We start from the raw sequence: 20307 nt of genomic DNA, 5'->3' as shown, positions 1-20307 counted from the left end.
TAAATTTCAGCTCTAATGGCAGCCAATCTGTCTTGCTGCCGTCCAATCAGGTAGCCCCCCCACCTCGCTCTGTTCACGTTTAAAGCAGCCCATCAATGTTATCTTAGCCAGGTCACACGGTACTTGTTGCAGCAGAGTGTTTTGCCTCAGGCTGGCAGCACTTTCAAATTTAATGGAGCTCCTTTCACAGATATAGACTAAGCTGGAAGAATGACGCAGAGAGTGAGTTTTCTTCTATTATTCTCCCTTTCATATATTTTAATGTCTTGTACCAAAAAAAATTATGGAAATTCTAAGTCCAGGACATCTTCAGTGTCTCAGTGGGTACACTCTCACCGCTGAGTCAGAAGGTTGTGGGTTCGAGTCCCACTCCAGAGACTGGAGCATAAAAATCTAGGCTGACACTCCAGTGCAGTGTTGAGGGAGTGCTGCACTGCCAGATGAGCCTTTTGGATGAGATGTTAAACCGAGGCCCCGTCTGCTCTCTTGGGTGGATGTGAAATACCCCACGGCACTCTTTTGAAGAAGAGCAGGGGAGGTGTCCTGGCCAATATTTATCCCTCAACCAACATAACGAACAGATTATATGGTCATTATCACATTGCTGTTTGTAGGAGCTTGCTGCCACGTTTCCTACACTACAACAGTGACTACACTCCAAAAAGTACTTCATTGGCTGTAAAGCGCTTTGAGACATCTGGTGGTCATGAAGGGTGCTATATAAATGCATGTCACTTTCCCCCCACCCCCCCCCCATAATCTAGCTTCCCAGTCTTGAATCAGCTTAAACTGCTGTACTTGGGGGGGGGGGGGGGCGTGCAATTAATACTCCTAATTCAACCAACCCTGCACCCTGACAAACACTGCAATAACACTAAGCAGTCTAGGGGTAAATAAGCAGTTTTTGTCTAACCAGGACAATCAAGTCTGAATGTTAGTGAAAACTGCAATTACACATTGTGACCCTCTGGGTTTGGGGTTTCAATTCTCAAACACCACAGCTTTCATACAAGATGTTGAGAAGTTGATCACAAACTGATGTGAAGATGGCCATCAGTTTGTCCAGTTTATTACTGCAATATTGAGACACTGGACTTAGTTGAACATAAGAAATAGGAGCAGGAGTAGGCCATTTGGCCCCTCGATTCAATAAGGTCATGGCTGATCTGGTCTTGGCCAAAGATTCACAACCCTCAAAAGAAATTCCTCCTCATCTGTTTTAAATGGGTGACCCCTTATTCTGAAACTATGCCCCCTCATTCTAGATTCCCCCACCAGGGGAAACGTCCTCTCTGCATCCACCCTGTCAAGCCCCCTCAGTATCTTATACGTTTCAATAAGATCACACCTCATTCTTCTAAACTCCAATGAGTATAGGCCCAACCTTTCTTCATAAGTCAAACCCTTCATCTCAGGAATTAACCTAGTGAACCTTCTCTGAACTGCCTCCAATGCAAGTATATCCCGCCTTAAATAAGACCAAAACTGTACGCAGCACTCCAGGTGTGGTCTCACCAGCGCCCTGTACAGTTGTAGTAAGACTTCCCTACTTTTATACTCCATGCAATAAAGGCCAACCTAATTACTTGCTGTACCTGCATGCTAACTTTGTGCGTTTCTTGTACAAAGACCCCCAGATTCCTCTGTAACACAGCATTTTGTAGTCTTCCTCCATTTAAATAATAATTTGCTTTTTTATTTTTCCTACCAAAGTGGATAACCTCATATTTTCCCACATTATACTCCATCTGCCAAATTTTTGCCCACTTAGCCTATCTATATCCCTTTGCAGATTCTGTGTCCACTTCACAACTCGCTTTCCCACCCATCTTTGTAGCATCAGCAAATTTGGCTACATTACACTCGGTCCCTTCATCCAAATCCTTAATATAGATTGTAAACAACCGAGGCCCCAGCACTGAGCCCTGTGGCACTAGTTACAGTTTGCCAACCTCAATTACCTATTTATCCCGACTCTCTGTTCCAAATACACTACATCTACTGGTTCCCCTTTATCCACCCTGCTCGTTACATCCTCAAAGAACTCCAGCAAATTTGTCAAACATGATTTCCCTTTCATAAAACCATGCTGACTCTGCTTGACTATTATGATTTTCTAAATGCCCTGCGACTACTTCCTTAATAATGGACTCCAGCATTTTCCCAATGACAGATGTTAGGCTAACTGGTCTATAGTTTCCTGCTTTCTGTCTCCCTCCTTTCTTGAATAGGGGAGTTACATTTGCGGTTTTCCAATCCGCTGGGACCTCTCCAGAATCCAGGGAATTTTGGTAGATTACAACCAATGCATCCACTATCTCTGCAGCCACTTCTTTTAAGACCTTAGGATGCAGGTCATCAGGTCCAGGGGACTTGTCCATTTTTAGTCCTGTAAGTTTGCCTAGTACTTTTTCCTCTAATGATGGTGATTATTTTAAGTTCCCCCCTCCCTATAGCTGTATAGTTGATACAGTTTCCAAACGTCTACTTTACAGATAGATTGCAACTATTACCTGAACACCTCGATTATCGTTTACATAGGAATTACTTGATGAAATAGGTCAAAGTCCATCTAGTTCGTCTTCTACCATCCTGGTAGTTGCAGGATACAATGATAATGGCGTGGCTAACTAATCATGGCAGACAATCTTTGACAACAGACCCAAATATGAAGCGAGGAAACCCCCAGTGGTGGAAAGTTGAGAACCAAAGTTACAAAGTCACCAGTTCCTCCAAAGCATGCTACACATACCATCCATATCATGTCTCAAATTACTCATGCTGCATCCCAAAATATTATTTTTTGAATGTATCTAATTTGCAGTTGCATGAATGAACACACTCTGCTTCCACCATCTCCTTCGGGACCCTGTGCCATAGATTTACCACTCACTCACTGAAATAATATTTCCACAGATTAGTTTTGAAGTTACCCTGCTACAACCACAGGCCGTGTCGTCTGGTTCGAGAACAATTCTGGGGTGTTGTATTTTTACCTTTCTTCATTCTTTTTCTCTTTTTCCGATTCACTGTCACTTGACTCTTCACTTGAACTCGCACTGCTATCTTCATTCTTGCTGTCACTTCCACTCTCACTACTAGATTCACTACCTGAGATTAAATGATAAGCGGTTTAAGACTGTTTTGTCATTTCAAATTTTTGACTAAATTCATCATTGGTACCAAAACATTTTATCTATCCAAGCTTAATTAAAATAAACCTTTTTTGTTGAAGAGTTCGATATAGTAATAGCTCCAATGTATTCGAAACCACCCAAACACAAATGAAGATTAAAAGACAGAAGTCAGCACCAGACTATATTATGGAACAGTAATATTGTAACAAATTTGAATATGATTGTAAAATAGCTCGTAACTGAACACCTTTCATGTGGTATAGCAAAAACAGAACATTTTTGCATATAACAGGATTTAAGGCCCACTATGATGTTCATTTGATGTTGTAGTGAACTGGATACCAGATTGCTGAGAGGCAAAGATCAATGCACAACTCACAATCAGTAGTTGTTTGGTCAAAGACAATGCAACACGGAGTCTGCCTGCAGATTAATAGGACTTGGTCATGGTGGTTCTTTATTTATAGTGTTTTTACAAGTTTGTTATGGGTTGTTTGAAGTTTTATTGGATGAGCTCTTCAGCACCACTGGAAAGGCAGAGATGCTGAGGGCATTGCCCTGGCCACGTATGGGCACTGGCTGATGGTGATAGCAAACACACATCTGTTGTAAATTTTAAAGGCTGGAGTCTCGTATGAAAGCAGTTCCAAAGAGGTGATCTCACGTGGAGATGAGAAAATCCATATTCCATGAATGAGACAACAGACTTACATCAGATGCTGAAAAACATGTATCTGGAAAAATAGGCTTATGAGGATCGCTCCCAGCACTCACTCACCTTCACTGGATTCTTCCTGCTCCTCAGAATCAGAGTAAAACTTGTCCCCCAAATTCTCTTTCTTTCCTTTTAGTTTACCTACAGGTGTTACTAGTTCCTTAACCTGTGTACAAACATACAAATAGTTCAAATTTCCTGCAGCTTTGAACAAAGAAAATGATCCAAACATGTACCAGTGCACGTAATTAAAATGAACGAGAGTGAGGGAGAAGGAAAAGGGGAGAAAGATGGGGTGCTGAGGGAAACTAGGAGGGGAGACAAGGAAGAAGGGGGGGCAGGGGAAAGGAGAAAAAAAAAAAAAACTGGTCACGGCTCCCTGCTGCTGATCGCTATCCAACAACTGGATTAGGAAAAAAAAGGGAGGCTTTTGGCAGATACAAAGGACTAAAAACAGTGAGTATAGCCCTAGAGGAGTATAGAAAGTGCAGGGGGGTACTTAAAAAAAGAAATTAGGAGAGCGAAGAGGGGGCATGAAAAAACACTGGCGGGAAAAATAAAGTAAAATCCCAAGGTGTTTTATAAGTATATTTAGGGCAAGAGCATAACCAGGGAAAGAGTAGGGCCCATTAGGGACCAAAGTGGCAATCTGTGTGTAGAGCTGGAAGATGTAGGTGAGGTTTTAAATGAATATTTCGCATCCGTGTTCACTATGGAGAAGGACGATGTAGGTATTGAAATCAGGCAGGGGGATTGTGATATACTTGAACAAATTAGCACTGACAGAGAGGAGGTACTAGCTGTTTTAGCGGGCTTAAGTGGATAAATCCCCAGGCCCAGACGAGATGTATCCCAGGCTGCTGTGGGAGGCAAGGGAGGCGATTGCAGGGGCCCCAACACAAATTTTCAGAACCTCTCTGGCCACAGGGGAGGTGCCAGGGGACAGGAGAACAGCTAACGTAGTACCATTATTCAAGAAGGGTAGTAAGGATAAACCAGTGAAATTATTGGAAAAAATTCTGAGGGACGGAATTAGTCTCCACTTGGAGAGGCAAGGATTAATCAAGGATAGTCAGCATGGCTTGGTCAGGAGGAGATCATGTGTAACCAATTTAATTGAATTTTTCGAGGGGGTGACTAGGTGTGTGGATGAGGGTAGTGCAGTTGATGTAGTCTACATGGACTTCAGTAAGGCTTTTGACAAAGTCCCGCATGGGAGACTGGTCAAGAAGGTAAGGGCCCATGGGATCCAGGGCAACTTGGCACATTGGATCCAAAATTGGCTTAGTGGCAGGAGGCAGAGGGTGATGGTCGAAGGTTGTTTTTGTGACTAGAAGCCTGTGTCCAGTGGTGTACCGCAGGGATCGGTGCGGAGTCCTTTGCTGTTTGCAGTGTACATTAATGATTTAGATATGAATGTAGGAGGTATGATCAGTAAGTTTGCAGATGACACGAAAATTGGTGGCGTGGTAAGTTACGAGGAGGGAAGCCTCAGACTACAGGACGATAGACGGGTTGGTTAGATGGGCAGAACAGTGGCAAATGGAATTTAACCCTGAAAAGTGTGAGGTGATGCATTTTGGGAGGACTAACAAGGCAAGGGAATACACAATGAATGGTAGGACCCTAGGAAGGAGAGGATCAGAGGGACCTTGGTGTGCATGTATATAGATCCCCGAAAGTAGCAGGACCGGTAGATAAGGTGGTTAAAAAGGCATATGGGATACTTGCCTTCATTAGCCGAGGCATAGAATATAAGAGCAGGGAGGTTATGATGGAGCTGTACAAAACACTAGTTAGGCCACAGCTGGAATACTGTGTGCAGTTCTAGTCGCCACACTATAGGAAGGATGTGATTGCATTGGAGAAGGTGCAGAGGAGATTCACCAGGATGTTACCTGGGCTGCAGCGCTTCAGCTATGAAGAGAGACTGGACAGACTGGCGCTGTTTTCCTTAGAGCAGAGAAGGCTGAGGGGGGACCTGATTGAGGTGTACAAAATTATGAGGGGCATAGATAGGGTAGATAGAGGGGAACTTTTTCCCTTGGTGGAGGGGTCAATAACCAGGGGGCATAGTTTCAAGGTAAGGGGCAGGAGGTTTAGAGGGGACTTGAGGAGAAACTTTTTCTCCCAGAGGGTGGTTGGAATCTGGAACTCACTGCCCGAAAGGGTGGTAGAGGCAGGAACCCTCACAACATTCAACAAGCATTTAGATGAGCACTTGAAACACCATAGCATACAAGGCTACGGACCAAGTGCTGGAAAATGGGATTAGAATAGACAGGGTTTGATGGCTGGCGCAGACACGATGGGCCGAAGGGCCTCTTTCTGTGCTGTATAATGTAGTGTCCGTGTGTAGATAAAGGCACTGAAGGCAGGAGTTGGTTCATAGGTATTTACTAAGCAAGTCGGGGTGGGGGGGGGGGGGGGGGGGGGGGTTTCTAAAGGATATACACAATACACAGGCTTATATAGCCCAAGTGGCAATTACCGGCATTACGCACACCTGGGGCTCTTAAAGGCACATACACCATAATTGCTCTTAAAGGCACATACACCACAATTCCTCCCCTTCTAGCTAACTAGTACATCATATTTTAAGTAATTATTAATTACATGTTATATGCAAAATAATATACATTGCTGTATTAATTAATTATAAGTTAGTCTCTCAGGAGGCTTCCCGACTCGGTCCGGATAACGCCTCGGGGGTGTAGTAGTTTCTGGTGGTGTAGTAGGTTCTTCTGGCAAGGCTGATTCGGCTTGAAGGCCAGTGTCGGGTTCATCGGGCTCCAGTATCACCGGATCGGAGGTAGATATGGGTATCTCTACTTCATCGTTAGATGTATAGAGTGGTGGTGTAGGTTGTCCCTTTTCGGATGACTTGATGATTTGGTCAGCATGGCGCCTTATTATGCTGTCTCCGATGTCCACGGTATACATCAGTGGTCCCAATCGTGTGCAGATAGTTCCAGGCTGCCATTTCTCGGTACGGTAGTCCCGGGCCAAAACCGGTTGGCCTATCTGGAAGGCCCTAGTTGGCCTTTCATTCATGCCCTGAAACTGCCGGTTCTCCACGTCCCTTCGGATGTTGGGCTTGACCAAATCCAGCCGGCATCTTAGGTTTCTATTGTAGAACATCATGGCGGGAGTTTGGTTAGTAACCATATGCGTTGCATTCCTATATGCAAATAAGAAGTTATCCACCTTGTGCTGAAGTTTTATGTCTTCATTACCCATGGCCTTGATGGCCTTCTTGAAGGTCTGGACAAACCTTTCAGCCAATCCATTGGTGGCGGGATGGTATGGGGCGGAGGTGTAGTGCTTTACCCCATTGTTTTTTTAAGAACTTCCTGAATTCTTCGGACACAAATTGCGGTCCATTATCAGAACATATCTGCTCCGGCAGCCCATTCCTGGCAAATATGGTCCTTAATACTGTGATGGTTTTTTCCGTGGTGGTGGAGGACATCTTTATTACCTCCGGCCACTTGGAGTGTGCATCAACTGCGATTAAGAACATCGAGTCCATAAATGGACCAGCAAAGTCGATGTGCACCCTTTGCCAGGGAGATGAGGGCCACTCCCATGGATGTAGAGGGGCCTGTGGTGGAGCATTTTGGACCTTCTGGCATCCTAGGCAGCTCTTGGTCATGTCTTCGATGTCTCCATCGATACCTGGCCACCATACAAACGCCCTAGCTAGGTTCTTCATTTTCACTCCACCCAGATGCCCCTCGTGAAGCTCCTTTAGCACTTTATCCTGGAGTTTGGGTGGAATCACCACTCTGGATCCACACATCAAGGTTCCTCGGCACACCGACAGCTGTTCTCCTCTTTGCGAGAATGCTGGCAACAGTGGTTCGCCATGTGCTGGCCATCCCTTCACTGTTAAATCGTAGACCCGTGAGAGAGTAGGGTAATTTCTTGTCTCCCTTTCAATGGCAGAATTTGTCACCGGTAGACATTCCACTATGGTAGAGTGGAATATCTCTACTGGGTCTACTGTAGGTGTCTCTTCTATCGTTGGCAACGGTAGGCGTGATAAACCGTCAGCATTCCCATGCTGTTTTGACCCTTTGTATTCAATGTTGTATTGGTGTGCCCCTAGAAAAAGGGACCACCTCTGTAGTCTTTGTGCCGTCATAATGGGGACACCTTTTTTAGGGTTGAATATGGAGATGAGGGGTTGATGGTCAGTCAGCAAGGTAAATTTTTGTCCGTGTAGGTAATGGTTGAATTTCTTCACTCCCCATACCAGGCTGAGTGCTTCCCTGTCTATCTGGGCATAGTTACGCTCAGCTGAGTTCAATGAGCGTGACGCAAAAGCTATCGGCCGTTCCGAGCCATCAGGGAATCTATGGGACAATACCGCTCCTATGCCGTAAGGGGATGCATCGCACGCCAGTCTGATTGGTAGTGATGGGTTGTAATGAGCCAAAATTTTCTCGGATGTGATTAAGTCTTTACATTTATGGAAGGCACGTTTACAGTCTTCGTTCCATTTCCAAATCACTCCTGTCTGTAGAAGATCATTAAGAGGGCGTAGAATAGTTGATAAGTTCGGTAAAAATTTATGATAGTAATTTATTAATCCCAGGAATGACCTTAATTGTGAAACATTTTCAGGTGCTGGGGCTTTTATAACTGCTTCAATTTTTTCAGGTGACTTATGCAACCCTTCCTTATTAATTATGTGGCCACAATATGGTATCTGATTTTGGAAAAATTCGCACTTGGGGCGATTTGCTCGTAGGCCCCGTTCTTTCAGCCTAGTGAGCACCTGCTCCAAATTGGCAAGGTGCTCGTTGTCGTTTTCTCCTGTTATAAGGATGTCATCTAGGTAGCATTGAGTCCCCGGAATCCCTTGCAGGACTTGCTCCATAGCTCTTTGCCAGATAGCCGGAGCTGATGCCACGCCGAAAACCAGTCGATTGTACTGGTACAGGCCTTTGTGTGTGTTTATCGTGAGATACTTTTTAGAGGCCTCCTCAACCTCCATCTGTAGATATGCCTGTGCTAAGTCAATTTTGGTGAAACGTTTCCCTCCGGATAGTGAGGCGAAAATATCTTCTATCCTCAGAAGAGGATACTGTACCGTGTGAAGGACCGGGTTTACAGTCACCTTAAAGTCCCCACAGATGTGAATTTTTTCCTGTTCCTCAGAGTTATTTTTCAATGTTTTTTTCATGACTGGAACGATGGGTGTTGCCCATTCGCTCCAATCTATTTTGGATAATACGCCTGCCTTTTCCAAATTCTTCAGCTCTGCCTCGACTGCTGGACGTATTACGTATGGCACCGGTCTTGCCTTAAAGAATTTTGGAATTGCTGTATCTTCCACTTTTATTGAGGCGGTGATGCCTTTCAAGGTTCCTAGTTTCTCTTGAAACACTTCTTTGGCGTTGGCCAAGATGTCTTTTAATCGTTCAGGTATGATGTCATCATTGTTTTTTTCCTTACTGGTCACCCTCAGTGCCTGAATGGAGTGCCAGTCTAAACGTATCTTCCTTATCCATTCACGTCCCAACAACGGTGGACCACCATCTTGTAGAATGTATAAATACAACTTTTGTATTTCTTTGCCGTTGTATACCACAGGCACCCTTATTTTTCCTTTGGGGTAGACTTTCTGCCCCGTATATGTTTTTAAGATAATGGATGTGTCTTTTGGAGGTATATGCGAAAATAGCCTCTCGTAATCTCGTCGATTTATTACGGTTAGAGCTGATCCTGTATCTAGCTCCATTTTAACTGGGGACCCTGCTATTGTGAGGGTAACCCAAATGGTTTGGTAATCCTCTTTGGCAAGTACATTATGTAATTTGAGACAGCTTAGTCTCTTGTTTCCGGAGTCGCTATCGCTATTCTGGTCTTCGGAGCTATTGTCCGTCATCATTTGTACCTTCCTGTACTTTTCTTTATTGATTTTTTGTTTTCTGTCAGTGGATTTATTTTGTCCAGATTGGCATACCCGTGCAATGTGTCCAATCTTGCCACATTGCCTGCATGCTTTGCCCTTGAACCAGCAGTCCCTCTGGTTATGGGTGGATCTGCCGCAGCGATAACATCTTTCGAACTCCTGTGTCATTTTATGGGTGCCGAAGTCCTGTGTCTCTTGTTGTATCTCTGCAGCTCCTTTTGCTGCTGCTTCGTATGATACAGCCATACTGAAAGCTTTGTCCAATGTTAAATCTTTTTCAGAAAGCAGTCTTTTTTGTGTTCCTTCACTTAAGAGACCGCAAACAAATTTGTCTCGAAGATAATCCGATAGTCCTGCTCCGAACTGGCAGTACTTTGATAGCTTTCTTAATTCGGTTAGGTAATCAGCGTTACTTTCATTCTTGTGTTGATTTCTCTTGAAGAACTTGAATCGTTCCGCTATCAGCAGCGGTGTTGGGTTTAAATGCTCCTGCAGGGTATCAACAATTTCTTTAAAAGTCTTGTCCTTTGGTTTGGCTGGAGTGATTAAATTTCGTAACAGCCCGTATGTCTTCGCGCCCATTAAGTTCAGAAGTACTGAAGCTTTTTTTTCATCTGTTATTCCATTCGCAGTGCAATAAACCTCTACTCTTTCCACGTATGTGGTCCAATCTTCTATTTCGCCATCAAAAGCCTCAATATTACCAGATTTAGGCATTTCAGAAAAGATATGCCGCTTCCCGCGCTTTTTTTTTTCTCTCTCTGTAGCAACGATATGGCGCTTCCCGCGCTTTCCCGCCGCTGCTACCGATAACAACGCTGTTTTACTGTGGTTTCCGTTTATTCACTGTTGGAGACTCGTTCCCGACGGAGGTCTAAACACTGACCTGCTTGCCGCGTCGGCCGTCTCTCGAGTGCACCCTCCCAGTCCGTTATTGCTTGCCTCCGATTTCGCTGCCTGTCTCAGCTGTAGAGCCCACCGCTGGAGCTCCAGCCTGACTCCCAGGAAGGATTAGCGCAGTACCTGTCACCAGCTTGGCCAGCTGGTGAAACCACAGTTTCTCTTACTTCCTTGAGTCTTCTGGACGCTGGAGGAATCGATGTCCTTGAGGTGCTGCCGAATTGCAGGCAAGTCCGTTTCCACTTCGTCGCCACTGTAGTGTCCGTGTGTAGATAAAGGCACTGAAGACAGGAGTTGGTTCATAGGTATTTACTAAGCAAGTCTGGGGGGGGGGGGGGGGGGTTTCTAAAGGATATACACAATACACAGGCTTATATAGCCCAAGTGGCAATTACCGGCATTACGCACACCTGGGGCTCTTAAAGGCACATACACCATAATTGCTCTTAAAGGCACATACACCACATATAACTCTATGACTATGGCTCTAACTGTTGCTGGAGGTGGAAGGGAAAGCAATAAATTAGCTAGGGTTCCTGGCCCTGCTCCTAACTGCTATCCAGCAACTCCTAGTGGAAATAAATCTGCATGGACATCAGATAAGGAGGTTCAGTTGCTTCCTTATTTCAATAGCCTGCTGCTAACACTCAACTGTCAAAGCTCACATTTCAATAATGGTCACTTCAGTGAAGTGGCACACGATGACTGGAACCTCAGCAAGAGTTAACGTGTTAGGAGAGGAGAGGTGGTGGTGAGAAAAATTAGCAGAAAGAAAATAGTGGCTTTAGAGCTGGTCATCAGCGTATCCTTCTAAAGCTGGACAGTATGTGTCTCACAGGGGATTTTAATTTAGAAAATCCAGAAGCACTCTACACAATGTACAAGGACATTATTCCACTGCAGGTCCACACAGCAAAGAGTGTATAAATGGGAAATGGACAACTTTACTGAGCAGCGAGGGGGAAATGAACTAGATTTTTTTTGCTAATTTACTTGTAATAAAAAGTAAAATAATAAACCAAAACATTCAAAAATGAAGTTTTATGGGTGTACATACATAAAAAATCTGGGTAACTACAATGAATGCAGTTCTCCAAGATCAGTACTGTGGAGGCATCAGCATGGTATCACTAAACTAGTATGGAGCTAGCAAGTGATCTGTTGGGTAATTGTCAAAATAAATGAGAAACTCAAAAAAGGTCGAAGTCTTAACTAAAATAATCTTTAACCACATCCATCTAGAACATACATATATTATACAATAATTTAACCTACACAAGGTATTAAGTATTGGATCTACAGTACAGCCTGAATAGGTTCATTTAATTTCCTAAGATTATTTTGGCGCAGTTTTCCCAACTTCAATTCCTCTATAGTGAACTGGATCATAACTATAAATTGTTAGCATGATGAGGGTGGCTGCCGGAGCTTGGGGTGGGGGGGTGGGGGGGGTCGGGCTAAGACGAGAGGGCCTACTTTTAGAAACCGTAACAGGAGCTAAAATGTATGGGTCACCTGGGTTCCCTCTTGGCCATTGAAAGACATCACTTAAAATTAGCTCAGATGTGATTACGCATTTATGCTACTGAGGTTATATGGCAGTTTGTATAGATGGACCGTTAAAATATAAATCATTTTACTTATAGCAATCCCTACATAAAAAGAGATTAGCGTGCAAAGTTAAAGCACATGGGATTGGGGGTAAGGTACTGTCGTGCATAGAGAACTGGTTGGCAGGCAGGAAGCAAAGAGTTGGAATAAACGGGTCTTTTTCCAAGTGGCAGGCAGTGACTAGTGGGGTACCGCAGGGAGTGGTGCTAGGACCCCAGCTATATCTATATAATAAATGATCTAGACGAGGGATGTAATATCTCCAAGTTTGCAGACAACACAAAGCTGGGTGGGTATGTGTGCTGTGAGGAGGATGCAGAGAAACTCCAGGATGATTTGGACAGGTTGGGTGATTATACTGCATTTGCCATGCATCTGCCCAATATGGATAAATGCGAGGTTATCCACTTCGGTGGCAAAAACAGGAAGACAGATTATTATCTGAATGGCAATAGATTGGGAAAAGGGGAAGTGCAACGAGACCTGGGTGTCCTTGTGCACCAGTCGCTGAAGGTAAGCATGCAGGTGCAGCAGGCGGTTAAGAAGAATGGTATGTTGGCCTTCACAGCGAGAGGATTCGAGTACAGGAGCAAGGATGTCTTGCTGCAGTTGTACAGGGCCTTGGTGAGACCACACCTTGAGTAGTGTGCGCATTTTTGGTCGCCTTATCTGAGGAAGGACGTTCTTGCCATGGAGAGTGTGCAGCGAAGATTCACCAGACTGATACCTGGGATGGCAGGAATGACTTATGAGGAGAGATTGGGTCGATTAGGTTTATATTTGCTAGAGTTTAGAAGAATGAGAGGGGATCGCATTGAAACTTATAAAATTCTAACAGGACTAGACAGACTAGATGCAGGAAGGATATTCCCGATGGTGGGGGAGTCCAGAACCAGGGGTCACAGTCTAAGGATAAGGGTAAGCCATTTAGGACAGAGATGAGGAGGAATTTCTTCACCCAGAGAGTGGTGAACCTGTGGAATTCCCTACCACACAAAGCAGTTGAGGCCAATTCATTAAATATATTCAAGAAGGAGTTAGATATATTTCTTAAGGCTAAAGGGATCAAGGGATATGGGGAGAAAGCAGGGACAGGGTACTGAATTTGGATGATCAACCATGATCTCATTAAATGGCGGAACAGGCTCAAGGGGCCGAATGGCCTACTCCTGCTATCTTCTATGTTTCTATGTAAAATAATGTAAGAATTTTGTATAAAAAATTTGAGGAAAAGCTATTACTACAATAAAAGAATTGCAGGTTGCTAAATGTTACGAGAAAATACATACAGAACTTTAAACTCATTCAAGTTGCAGTACATAAATTAAAAACCTCAATGTTTATATGTACACATTAAACACCGAACAATATTACTTAATATTTTTCATTTTTTAAACCTCAATTCTATGGACGGAAGCATCTTTGACAGGCTTGGTAACTCCCCCCCACCCCCCCCTAAAGTTCAAGCCTCAATAAAACAGATTATTCAGCTATCCCATTAATCAAGCAATGGTAAGGTTACAAAATAAAACACAGAATTTCCTGTTCTAAATCATTTCTCTGTCCCCTCCCATTTACAAAATCTGGCCAGGAATATCAACACCATTCAGTAAAATAAAATTTCATACTGGCTGAATGACTTCCACATTTCGGACAGAAGGGTCAGGGGCTGTCTGCGGCCAGTCTGGAAGCTCCAGATACCCATTTGCTTTAGTATTAAGCGTGTGCGATAACGTGCTCAGTTGGAAACGATCCCTATCTGTTGAATAAGAAAATAGGAAAAAAAATATGGGCTTTATGTCAGAGAGTCTTAATCAGCATCAATGATAATTGGTAGTGCATTATCTCAAATGTCACAGTATAAATAAAAACGAGAGATGATTCCTCATAGGTCAGAAAACTGATTTCAGACCATAGATTACAATAATCTCACCTATAATGGTCAATAAAAAAGCTAATCATTCAGTGTGTTTGGAGGTGTTGCTGTGAAATGCAGCTCCTCTAAAAATTACTTTACTGTGAATATTAAGAATGACAGCACAGTTAAACAATCCGTATACATGTCTTGCTACAAAACTCATTCAGAATTTTAATACTGTTTTGCTACCAACCGAACTGTTTCTTGTTTTCCTATTGTACTTAAAAGTTAACTGCAATATAAATGGAAATTCATTAATGCAAAAACACTACTTTGCAATAGTTTTCAGTTTTTCAAGACATATACCATATAAAATTGAAGAAATGAAGGCAAACTTCAAAATATAAAACACAGAACCTCCTCATTTTAGTTCGATACAGGGGTAATGACATTTACATCCCGCTGAAATGACCCAAACTCAGAGGATGCTTATACTGTCACAGTGCGAGACAATTACACGAAAATGTACTTGAAGAAAAACTTGTAGCGGATTTCTCATGGCATCATTCAAGGTAAATTGGAGCATATGCTATCAGATCCCACATAACATACAATCTATCATTAGGTTCATTGATTTACTGTGATTCAAACTCAAACTGGGTTCTTATTACCGAGTACTGTCGGAGTGAGAGATATTTGCGCTTTAATTCCACAATTTTGTGCGTAATTGGGTGGAAATTATAAATCGTGGTGTTAATTACTATTAAATATTAATTTAACTGCGTTACCCAGGATAAAGAGGAGGATGGCAGGGAACATGTTTCAGGTAGGTAGGTACTGCGTGCAGTAGCACTGGGGAGTGGGGGCTGGTAGGTAATGTTGGGATGTCCTCTTAACCTTTTATGCTCTCGTAAAAGAAAAGCCCAAGTTTCTCCTTATTACTAGAGCATAGAAGGTTAAGAGGACATATGATAGAGGTGTTTAAAATTATGAAAGGTTTTAGTAAGGGAAAAACTATTTCCACTAGTTAGTGAGTCAAAAGCTAGATGGTATTAAATGTGATTTTAAAAAATCCTCCTTCGTTCTTTTGGGGTTATGTAAGTGGAGAGGGGGTTAGGATGCGGAAGGTCTTACCAAAAACTGTGGTGGAAGCAGAACTCATAACAGCTTTGAAAAACCAAGACAAAAAATTTGAAGTGTATGGAGAAAAGGCAGAGAATAACATGTACAGTCGGCACAGACCAACTGACCTCTTTATACTATAAAACGTTATCAGTGAACGGGATGGAATTTGTTGAAAACTTGTGCTATAAAAATGGCTTATCTGTGGCGTACGTCATTATTATGGTGCAGAAATTTTAGGAAATTATGCAAAATTATGGATATACAAAAATGCATTAGGAATAAAAGGGGGGCTTTTGGCAGTTACAAAAGACTAAAGACGGAAGAAGCCCTAGCGGAGTATAAAAAGTGCAGGGGCGTACTTAAAAAAGAAATTAGGAGGGCGAGGAGGGGCCATGAAATAACACTGGCGAGCAAAATAAAGGAAAATCCTAAGATGTTTTATAAGTATATTAAGGGCAAGAGGATAACCAGGGAAAGGGTAGGGCCCATTAGGGACCAAAGTGGCAATCTGTGTGTAGAGCCAGATGAGGTAGGCGGGGTTTTAAATGAATTTTTTGCATCTGTGTTCACTATGGAGAAAGACGATGCAGACATAGAAATCGGGCAAGGGGACTGTGACATACTTGAACATATTAGCATCGAGAGGGAGGAGGTGCTAGCGGTCTTAGCAGGCCAAAAAGTGGATAAATCCCCAGGCCCGGACGAGATGTATCCCAGGCTGCTGTGGGAGGCAAAGGAGGAGATTGCAGGGGCTCTGACACAAATTTTCAGAACCTCTCTGGCCACAGGGGATGTACCAGAGGACTGGAGAACAGCTAACGTAGTACCATTATTCAAGAAGGGTAGCAGGGATAAACCAGGGAATTACAGGCCAGTGAGCCTAACATCTGTGGTAGGGAAATTATTGGAAAAAATTCTGAGGGACAAAATTAGTCTCCACTTGGAGAGGCAAGGATTAATCGGGGATAGTCAGCATGGCTTTGTCAAAGGTAAATCATGTCTGACAAATCTGATTGAATTTTTCGAGGGGGTGACTAGGGGGGTGGATGAGGGAAATGCTGTGGATGTGGTTTACATGGACTTCAGTAAAGCTTTTGACAAAGTCCCGCATAGGAGACTGGTCAAGAAGGTAAGAGCCCATGGGATCCAGGGTGCCTTGGCGCGTTGGATCCTAAACTGGCTGAGTGGCAGGAGGCAGAGGGTGATGGTCGAAGGTTGCTTTTGTGGCTGGAAGCCTGTGTCCAGTGGGGTACCTCAGGGATCGGTGCTGGGTCCCTTGTTGTTTGTGATCTACATAAATGATTTGGATGAGAATGTAAAAGGTATGATCAGTAAGTTCGCAGATGACACGAAAATTGGTGGGGTGGTAAATTGCGAGGAGGAAAGCCTCAGGCTACAGGACGATATAAACGGGTTGGTCAGATGGGCGGAAAAGTGGCAAATGGAATTTAACCCTGAAAAGTGCGAGGTGATGCATTTTGGACGGACAAATAAGGCAAGGGAATACACAATGAGTGGTAGGACCCTAGGAAGTACAGAGGGTCAGAGGGACCTTGGTGTACATAGATCCCGGAAGGCAGCGGAACAGGTAGATAAGGTGGTTAAAAAGGCATATGGGATACTTATATTCTATGCCTCGGCTAATGAAGGCAAGAGCAGGGAGGTTATGATGGAGCTGTACAAAACGCTGGTGAGGCCACAGCTGGAGTACTGTGTGCAGTTCTGGTCGCCTCACTATAGGAAGGATGTGATTGCTTTGGAGAGGGTGCAGAGAAGATTCACCAGGATGTTACCTGGGATGGAGCGCCTCAGCTATGAAGAGAGGCTGGACAGGCTGGGGTTGTTTTCCTTGGAGCAAAGAAGGCTGAGGGGGGACCTGATTGAGGTGTACAAAATGATGAGGGGCATAGATAGGGTAGATAAAGAGGAACTTTTCCCCTTAGTAGGGGGGTCAATAACAAGGGGGCATAGATTCAGGGTAAGGGGCAGGAGATTTAGAGGGGATTTGAGGAGGAACTTTTTCACCCAGAGGGTGGTTGGAATGTGGAACTCAATGCCTGAAAGGGTGGTAGAGGCAGGAACCCTCACAACATTCAAGAAGCATTTGGATGAGCACTTGAAATGCCATTGCATACAAGGCTATGGACCAAATGCTGGAAAATGGGATTAGACTGGACAGGGATGGATGGGCGGCGCAGACACGATGGGCCGAAGGGCCTCTTTCTGTGCTGTAAAACTCTGACTCTATGACTATGGCGCGAGTCACTTACTCACTACGTACGCTGCACCATAATTTCCTGGGACTTTTGTGTCGCTCCTCATTGAAAAAGTTGAACGGCTAATTATCATAGCTCTGCCCTCCATTAAAATCAATGGCAAGATCAAGTTTGCTGAATTAACGCCACTGGGTGCGCCGCAGCCACTTAGACCACTACAGAATAGCTCTGGTGGGCTCAGTATGTTTGGTACAATCCCAGTAATTGTAGTTTACTGTTCAAATCAAGAAATAATTGTGTTGCCCTCATTAGGTTCTTTTATTTAGTGGCACAGTTCTGTCATTGTCTTGAGTCAGTGGTGCAAAGCAACAGAAACTCACAGGAGCGGGTTGCCAGTTCTCAGCCTTCAACTACCATCCTAATATTATTATTTTTTTATTTTTTTATTTTTTTAAATAGTAATTAGAATTGTTAATCACATTCGTTGTGAATGTGGGCGTTAGTAATCACAATGTGCCCAGTTACACCTTACTAAAATCCAAGGGATAAGTCAAATAGCACTGGGGTTACAGACTTCTTGAGCAATTGAAGACTAAAAGCCTATGGTTTCTGTGTTGTTTATACAACCTCAACAATGTGAAGAAAGGAGTGTTACTGTTCCATTTAATGAACTAAACAGACAGATATAAAAACAGTCCGAGGCGAATTAGCTCTCTCTAAATTTGAATCTGTGCTTTTTTCTGCCCATCGGTTCAACCTTCAAACATCTATTTTAAACACTTCCGGGCTCGAGTAGCATCACATTGCAATGGATTTTTACTTTGGCTATTGGGAAACCACAGCTATGCTCGCTAGTGTAAATGCATCACTGGAGGATTGGGGTGCACAACTGTCTAACCTGTGGCACTCGTCGGCAAAAAAGCAAATTCCAGACCTACATCTCTAATTAGTGAATGTAATCTGAAATGGCAATAAAGAAAATGACAAGGGCATTGGGTTCTATTACCAGATCCGTTGATTTTACATCTCCAGAGCTGAAGCTGTCTGCTGCCGTGACCCATGTCACACTAGAGTCCTGCATTCTGGCCTGGTTGCACAATTTTAAAAAGGAATCATCCATACCCTAGAAGGACTGCAGAGGAAAGTAAAGATGTTGCGCCCTGGTGTCAAAGGGAAGAGCCATGACAAGCTACTGCTCTTCCGCCTCAGAGAGGACCCTAGAGCTATGTGGGACTTAATGGGGAACACAAATTAAACCCAAATCAACATTTTCCAGATATGCCAGGACAGCAGGACAAGGTGGCACAGGTTCAAGATTACAAAGGGCAAATTTATGATGGACATCAGAAAGTATTCCTTTAAACAGAGAATATACAACAGCTGGAATGGGTTGTCAGGAAGAGTGGTTTAAGAGACAATTCAATGTTGTAAGCGAATGAAAAGGTCAAAAGGGCAGAAGTACCTTATACACCGGAACCCATCTTGTACAATAATCTTCAGTTTATATAACAAGTATTTATATAGCGCCTTTAATGTAATAAAACACCCCAAGGCGCTGCACAGGAGTATTTTAAGACAAAAAATTTGACACGGATCCACAAGAATAAATTAGGGCAGATGACTATATGAATAAAGCTTGGTCAAAGAGGTAGGTTTTAAAGGAGGAAAGAGAGGTAGCGAGATGGACAGGTTTAGGCAGGGAATTCCAGAGGTTAGGACCTAGGCAACAGAAGGCACAGCCACCAAAGGTTGAGCAATTATAATCAGGGATGCTATATACCCTACTTATGAAGTAAACTTTAATTTATTTTTCAGAAATATCCTAATATCACCAACTCTTCTGGATACAGGATGCAATGTGTCTTTAAAGCATCTCATAACAACTGTTGTCTCCTGATTCCATCTAATTACTCTGGTAAACTTGACATTGTAACTGCTCAAGTACAAAAACAACTATAAGCTTCAATAAAATAGCTGATATGTACATCTTGACATCAGGAGAACATACAATTGGCTCAGCTGTGCTGTCCACCACAGTCAAATCGCCTGCCGACACTGACATGTGAAAAACAGCAACTTTTTTGTATTTCATTGTATTCACGAGTAGAATGCATGGCAATGGAAGTGCTTTCCCTTGATGCTGAGGTAACAACCCTATCTCATCAATTCCTGTGCACAAAACCTGAGCTTGAAATACAATGATGATATTATTACAAAGTACCTTTAAATGGAGATTCGCGCACTGGTGCTGGCTTTTGAATGAGAAATATTTTCTTGGCATATTTGCTTAAAGCTCCACTCTTCTCATTTGGAACTATCAGCTGCTTGATAAATCTTGTACGATCTCTAATGTCATAGTTCTGATCATACTTGGCTACATTTAATATGTACTGCATAAGCAATTTTGTCTGTTGGCAAAACAAAACAAGAAAATAATGCATGTTATTTATGATTATTGATAACTCTGAATAAACATATTCAGAGCTGTAATAAAAATGAATGGTCATGGCCAACAAATGTGGCTCCATTGGGAATACACATTCCAAAGGCAGCAAATGAAATTTTAGCTAAGACACATGTCCTCATCTGTGCTGAGTCGGTGAATGCTGAATCCTGAGAAGAAGCCAGGCGCTAGATTATTAAACTGCTGAAGTGGAAAGAAAGGCATCATTAAAAAATAATCATATATGGCAAAGCTGGTGAAGAGTCTACGTGAGGATAATGAATGTAGAAATACAACTAAAAACATAGCACTCAAAACTTAATCTGAAAAATATGCAGGACATCAACATATCAGATGATATTAGGCGAGGCACATTTCT

The 20307-nt window shown here is 43.1% G+C and overlaps 1 protein-coding gene across 6 annotated transcripts in view; it reads right to left on the bottom strand.

Moving 5' to 3' along the window:
• Nucleotides 1–20307, bottom strand: part of ap3b1a (adaptor related protein complex 3 subunit beta 1a) — a 323977-nt gene that overhangs the window by 150271 nt on the left and 153399 nt on the right. For all 6 annotated transcript variants that reach the window (XR_015077649.1, XM_085982440.1, XM_085982449.1 and 3 more), the window contains exons 16-19: nucleotides 19707–19893; nucleotides 13915–14045; nucleotides 3916–4018; nucleotides 2997–3111 (exon numbers count right to left, since the gene is read on the bottom strand). Coding sequence is in view for 5 of the 6 variants with exons in the window: in XM_085982440.1 (XP_085838566.1) it covers nucleotides 2997–3111; nucleotides 3916–4018; nucleotides 13915–14045; nucleotides 19707–19893 (536 nt within the window). In the remaining variant the exon portion in view is untranslated. The remainder of the gene's footprint in view (nucleotides 1–2996; nucleotides 3112–3915; nucleotides 4019–13914; nucleotides 14046–19706; nucleotides 19894–20307) is intronic.

Source organism: Somniosus microcephalus, chromosome 1, assembly GCF_052327205.1.
Source record: "Somniosus microcephalus isolate GS21.2 chromosome 1, FLI_Smic_1.0, whole genome shotgun sequence".
NCBI classification, from domain to species: domain Eukaryota; kingdom Metazoa; phylum Chordata; class Chondrichthyes; order Squaliformes; family Somniosidae; genus Somniosus; species Somniosus microcephalus.
This window is presented reverse-complemented; position numbering and strand designations above follow the sequence as displayed.